General features: G+C 43.9%; 1 protein-coding gene across 1 annotated transcript; it reads right to left on the bottom strand.

Annotated features, from left to right (window-relative positions):
* Positions 1 to 1,859: 1,859 nt before the first annotated feature.
* On the bottom strand, positions 1,860 to 6,544 carry LOC130404822 (homeobox protein Hox-D11a-like). Its single transcript, XM_056609740.1, has 3 exons — positions 5,574 to 6,544; positions 4,560 to 4,698; positions 1,860 to 3,945 (listed from the first exon to the last, which is right to left on the bottom strand). The coding sequence occupies exons 1-3, from the start codon at positions 6,280 to 6,282 to the stop codon at positions 3,852 to 3,854; spliced, it is 942 nt and encodes a 313-aa protein (XP_056465715.1). The 5' UTR covers positions 6,283 to 6,544; the 3' UTR covers positions 1,860 to 3,851.
* Positions 6,545 to 6,887: the final 343 nt, after the last annotated feature.

The raw sequence follows: 6,887 nt of genomic DNA, 5'->3' as shown, positions 1-6,887 counted from the left end.
CCTGTAATCCGACTTATATTAAAAAGTACCGTTCGTTCAAATTATTCCGTAAAGGATTAGTTCCATAACAAATTTAGTTGGTTAAAATGACTATCCACCGAAAATAAATATTCCCTTTCCTTTCCTTTTCTGCCTAACTATGAGATTTTAAAACGGCGAGTCGGCAGGCGTAATGAAACAGAGAGAGATAAGTGAAATGGATTGCGATTCAGTCGCCATTATTAGACTAAGACCGACTGGGTTTGTGTGATCATGTGTTACAGTCATTACGATTTCAAGTGTTCTCTGTTGACCGATGGCATTTTCAAAGTAGGTGGCATAATCATCTGTGATGTTCATTCCATGCCCATCAACCCGAAACAGGCCGATAGGAACATTTTGAAATATTAAGGAAACATAGGAATATGTATTTCTCCAAGTTTGATGATGTACATGAATGAATATAGAGATTGTTGCTGTGCATCATTAATACCATTGGTAACAACAGCCAAAGGACCTCATTGTGTGTTTATTGAGGGCTTAAGGCAAAAGGCCTTTGGTTCCAATCAATAACAAAAGTTCTCCTTTCATCTCTCGCTTCCCCTTACACAACACTTCACAAACACACATACACAGACACACACAGACACACAGACACACACACACACACACACACACACACACACACACACACACACACACACACACACACACACACACACACACACACACACACACACACACACACACACACATGCACCCACCAAATTTGTGTGCGACTCACACAACAGCCCCACTTTGGGTCTTCCTCAAACAGTGCCACACAAATACCAGACAGTCTTTATTGGCCTAATAAAGTCCCCGTTGTTAGGAAGTCCTCAATGGTTGGTGTGGCTGGTCACGGTTCAAGGTTTGCTATCAGCCTTGGACTGGTGGTCCGCGTGCTGCTGTCTAGTTCACTGTTGTTCCCAGTCTGCATCCTGAGGCTGTGCAGAGACAAGGCAGAGAGCCACACGACCCCGTCTCCTTCGTCCTCATCACTGCGTCATGGCCAGCAGCCTCTATGATGTTTTCACGGGACGCCGTGAGGGAGACCTTGATGACCTTTCCAAAGTGCTGTACATTCTTACCAGTTAGATAGACTAATATCCCCGTAAACCAGACCCTGTACATCCCCCTGTGCGTGTACCCAGAGCCTCTCAGACCATTAAGCATTAAGTCACACCGCTCGTGGGGCCATCTTCAGTACAGCTTTCTTGGTGAGATTTATTCTCCCCTTTAATCAAAACTCATTGGCAATGACAATTTTTAATTTCTGGCATGAAAGAATCAACCACTGGTCCACCATTTTATAGCCTCTTAATGAAGATTAATAACACTGTCACTGAAGCCATAGCTTTATATTCTTATAAATTATAATTATTATAGTTAAATTTACACACATTTAAAGCAATATTTAAGCATTTAATACTTTGATGTACTCCAAAGCATATTCTACAACTCCTAAAATAAATGTTTATGACGAGCCGCAATCAAAGATCATTGTTGTTTTATTAAAACAAAAACAAAAAGAAACACAAAAAAACAATGTAGAGCCTACACCACACACGCACATCCAAACACACACACACACACACACACACGCAAACACGCAAGCAGACACATGTTAAAACACACACAGGGCCTACATGTTGGGAATGTGTATGCTTGTTGATATAGCAAATTAGGAATATAAGTAAATGTAATTCAAATGTAATTGCAAGATAAAGTATAGCACAATGCAAATGATACCTAGTACAAAGATGGTCAATTCACTATGAGACAATAATCAGAATAAATACTTACAATAAAATGGAATTAACATTCTCAAGATACCCAAATACATTAACACCTAGGTCAAACAATTTCTGATATAATTTCAAAAGTTGCATGATGGATTTGGTAAATTTTACTATGTGATTTATCTGGAAGTAAAGCATTAAGCTTATGTGCACATCCAACATATGCATAACATGGGAACAAAAGGAAGCGATAAAGCACAAAGACCAGAGAAAACTTAATGTTTCGCTGTAAACAGTACACATAAAGACCTTACATTACAAACATTAGACAAACAACATGAACTAAAGATAGAGATATAGCACAAAGACCAGAGGAGAGAGAACTTAATGTTTAGCTGTAAACAGTACACATCCTTAACCTTACATTACAAACATTAGACAAACAACATCAACTAAAGAATGTTATGATGTCAATATTTGTGATACAATAAACGTATTTGTCCCATGAGTTGAATTCTCCCTGCTGCTCCTAAGCAGGCCGGTAAGAGGCCGGTAGCAGGCTGGTAATAGGCCGGTAACAAGCTGTTCGCAGGCCGGTAACATGACGAGCTACTTGCTCCAAGACCAGGAGCTTCTTGAAGTGAAGCATCACTTTCAGTTAACGATGTTGTTTGTTTTGTGCACATAGCCATTAAAGTCTGTGGTGCTAGATGAGGACAGACATAAGGGAAAAAAACATCAATGGTAATTATAAGCTCAAATCAACAAATATGTTCAAAATGTATAGTTGAATTGAAGACTTTCAAAGTTATTGAAACAGATAATAGAAAACAGCTTCAGGAGGGCTTAAACTATTGGTAGGCATTGGAGCTATCTAAATCCCCACACAAATGACTACTATTGTTATGTGGGTTGACAACAGAGCACAACATAACACCCATACCAAACAATGCACAATAATGGCTGGTACATTTTATTTTTTAAAGATTATCCTTTTTAATGTTTGATCAAGGGGATTTAAACCCAGGTGAAACAGTCTAGGACCCCAGTCATGAGACTGAAAGCATCTGAGGTGAAGCCTGAGCAGAGTTCATGGTACATTATTGCAGCTGCGCCGCCGGACAACTTGTGCTCTGCCGTGGGCACCGTAAATCCAAGAGCAGTTCCAGACCCCTCCTTAATGGTGCATTGAAAGGCCGGTAAAATGGAGGAGGTTTCCATTTCACAGAACTAGTTAATGAGGAGTGGTGGAGAGAATTGAGGAGCCTTCTCCCCCTGTATTTGGTGAGCAGTTTGGACAAGAGTGGAACAGAAATACAAAGTTTGTTCTGTACATTGTGTATGTAAAGGACATGACTCATTTAAAGCTTTTACACAGCAATAAACAAAGCATGGGAACCAGGAGGAAAGCGGGTCCCTTCTGCCTAACAACATGTTTGCTTTTGAAAGCTCCAAAAATCCCATAAAGATCCAAAAGGAGCTCAATGAAAGATAGTGCAAAGAAATCCTTGCAACGTTAACATTCACACTAAGGTGCAGTCTGAAAGCAATCAGCGTATTTTATATTCTGGCTCTCAGGTACAGCTTTGATGACATATAGAGGCATGGAGACCAGATGTTTGGTATTTATGACTTAATGTCCTGTTTCCTGTGTGAACGTATTGCATTCACTATTGTTTCTGTTAGCTAATGAAAAGAATGTGAGAGAAACATGGTCAGTGTAATGAATAGTCAATGGTCGTCTACATTTCCAATTGAAGACAAAGAATTTTTGGTTTCAGATAGTTTAGGGGGTAAATCTGGTCCTTGAATCTTGATTGAATTTCAGAGTCAAAACTTGCAAAAGTGAATAGTGTTGAATGACAAAGTTGCGGCTTTCTCTGTGCTGAATAGAGGAGATTGATGCAGGCTTCTCTCTTCCATGGTCCATCATCCATTAATCTATCCAATAACCATCAGTCAATACATTGTTATTGAATAGCTGATTTTTCATCCATCTATCAATAGGTCTGTGCAGTCATCTATTCATCCATCCACCTATCCCATGTATCCATGCATCCATCCATTCCCCCTCTATTACTGTGTTCCTCATCAGAATAGAGGGTTTCCTTTATAGTAGTGGAGTCGGTCTCTGTTCAGCTTCTTCTCCTTCATCCTCCTGTTCTGGAACCAGATCTTCACTTGTCTGGAATACAATAGATTATTAATACATTCATCACACATATAATTTTACACACACGCACCACACACACAAACACAAACATCACATTGTACACACACGCATGCACACTCAAGTGCCTACACACACCTGCCCACATACATGCACGCATACACTCATACACACACTTTTACCATAAATGCTTTCACAAACCTGTATTTGAGTGTGTATGTGTGTGTGTGTGTGTGTGTGTGTGCGTTTGTGTGTGTGTGTGTGTGTTTGTGTGTGTGTGTGTGTGTGTGTGTGTGTGTGTGTGTGTGTGTGTGTGTGTGTGTGTGTGTGTGTGTGTGTGTGTGTGTGTGTGTGTGTGTGTGTGTGTGTGTGTGTGTGTGTGTGTGTGTGTGTGTGTGGAGGTGAAAAAAAGGCTTTTGAAGGTGTCTGCTGTAAGTATCAGAAGGTTGTTGCTTGTATTGCAGCCTGTTGGGTAGCAGGTAGTGCCCTTGGACTGAGGCCTAGGAATGAGCAGGAGTTTCTCATTGAGACACAAGCCTTTTTCTAGACTTCCCCCCTCACAAATACACACATGAAAAACACACAATCACACACACATCATTGTATTTTCTTAGGAGCATGGCCCACACCTGTCGGTGAGACACAGAAGGCGAGACAGCTGCAGGCGCCTCTCTTTGTTGATGTACACGCTGAAGAGGAACTCCCTCTCCAGCTCCCTGAGCTGCTGCTTGGTGTACGGACAACGCTTCTTCCTCCGCTCGGGAGACACTGGAGCAGAGGAGCAGAGGAGGAGAGAAGGGGAGGAGGAGAGGAGGAGAGGAGGAGAGTAGGAGAGTATGAGAGGAGTGGGGGAGAGGAGGAGAGGGGAGAAGGAGAAGAGGAAAGAGGAGGGGAGGATGAGAGGAGGGAGGAGAGGGGAAGAGGAGGAAATAAGGAGAGGAGGGAAGGAGAGAGGAAAAGCAGGGAGGAGTGGATGAGTGGAGGAGAGGAGGAGAGGAGATGATGAGTAGATAGAATACAAAAGGAAAGGAGGGTAAATGAGAACAACTAATTATTTATTCAGAGAGAGAGAGAGAGAGAGAGAGAGAGAGAGAGAGAGAGAGAGAGAGAGAGAGAGAGAGAGACACACACACACACACACACACACACACACACACACACACACACACACACACACACACACACACACACACACACACACACACACACACACACACACACACACACACACACACACTTAGACAGACAGACAGACAAAGAGAAAGAGAGACAGAAAGAGAGACAGACAGACAGACTGACAGACAGACAGGCAGACAGACAAGAAATCGGACGAATCGTCAACCCGCTTTACTTTAATGATATTATAGTACTCCACATTAATACAGTTGTATGTTAAAGGTATACAACTATCCAAGAAAAATGAACCAGATAATTGTATGCGTTCCATTGATTGGCTCTGGAAGGACAAAGCCTCAAATTTTGCATTTATTATTTAAAATCATCCGACTATGTTTTCTTTATCATTTTATCTTAATTTTGGATTTTTCGACTATATTACCTTTCGCCTATAGGCCTACTATTAAGCCTGTGTGAAATACCCTTATGTATGGCCTACATCAAACTAGGAGGTCTATGGCAAATACCTGGCTCTTTGGGGTCCTCCTGGTTGGAGGAAGCCGAGTATTCCTCTTCCAACACTGCTCTGGGGGGGTTCAGGTGCCCCGTCTTCTCCACACACACTGTCCCGGGGCCGGGCTCTCTGCGGCCGGCTCGCCTGGTCTCCGTCTGCAGGCTCCCTGCTGAGCAGCGGTTCTTACCAAGCCGCTCCTCTTCTGCCGCCTCGATGAAGGAGTCGAAACCCGGAGGCAAAACCCTGCTCCGGCCTGCGGACGGGCGGAGCCCCGGGGGCGGCTTGGACCCGCAGTGACCAGCGGGGGGGAACGCTCTAGACCCGACACCGCTGCTGCCACTGAACGCCGACATGTGGTACCGCGCAGCACCGGGTCCCCCGTACACCGTCCCTGCAGGATCGTATCCTAGAAAACGCTCGCTTGGGTTGAACCCTCCTTCAGTGGTCGGCGGGAGCGCCGAGTCCTCCGGTGAGAGGTAGGACGGCGCCGGGGCCAGGTGGTGGTGGTGGTGGTGGTGGCTGGTCTGGTGGTACACGGACCACTGACCGCCCTGGTGGCGGTACTGCTGCCTCGGCTCGTAGCGGTAATGTCGGCAATCCGGAGGTTTGGTGGAGCTGTTGTCCAGCCAGGCCGAGCCGTAGTCCCGGAGACCCTGCCCCGGGTCCCGGAGACCCTGCCCCGGGTCCCCGGACACTATGTAGGTGCAGCTCGGGAGATACATGACGCATCGTCGGCTCCTCGGTCCCCTGGATCACTTCACTTTCATCAAGATGAAGGTTTCTATAGAACCACGTTACACGCGTCTATAGAAGTCTAAAAGTCATGCATTAGACAAAATATGTGATCTCCCCTCTTGCAAAACGTCAAAACCTTTAATGTAGGCTACCGTCAGCAAAAGAAAGTGGAGCCCAGCGGGAACCAAATGTCGAAAAGAAAAAGAGAACCAAAGATTGCGCGAATAGTTTCTTTGACTCGGATTTAGGGAAGGCTGTTGCAGACAGTATTTAAAGTCAGTCAGCTGAAACCCAAGCCTCGCCTACACAAACCCACACAATCCTTCTTCCACGCAATTGATTTAGGTTTTTTTCTCCAATGATCTCAAGGCCACTTTGACAGAATGTGTCTGTGGGCAACGGCCTCAGACACAGGTTATGTAGCCCAGTATCCTCACTGGAGGAATGAAACACTAAAGGATTAGAGATCTAATATTAACAATGAAAAATAATGATAATAATCTTAATTATAATAATAGTCAAAGAAAATTTCAAATAATAATGAATTCACAATAAAATGATCTGGAAGGTGTACAATTATTTGTAGGTATTG

Source organism: Gadus chalcogrammus, chromosome 15, assembly GCF_026213295.1.
Source record: "Gadus chalcogrammus isolate NIFS_2021 chromosome 15, NIFS_Gcha_1.0, whole genome shotgun sequence".
In the NCBI taxonomy this organism is placed as follows: domain Eukaryota; kingdom Metazoa; phylum Chordata; class Actinopteri; order Gadiformes; family Gadidae; genus Gadus; species Gadus chalcogrammus.
Note: the sequence above shows the minus strand (reverse complement) of the source record. Positions and strands in the feature narration are given on the sequence as shown.

Coding starts and splice junctions, on each gene's coding strand:
- LOC130404822 (XM_056609740.1), bottom strand. CDS start 6,282: ATGTATCTCCCGAGCTGCACCTACATAGTGTCCGGGGACCCGGGGCAG. Junction 4,699..5,573: donor GGAGGACCCCAAAGAGCCAG/GTATTTGCCATA, acceptor CCTCTGCTCCAG/TGTCTCCCGAGCGGAGGAAG. Junction 3,946..4,559: donor CTTCTGTGTCTCACCGACAG/GTGTGGGCCATG, acceptor ATTGTATTCCAG/ACAAGTGAAGATCTGGTTCC.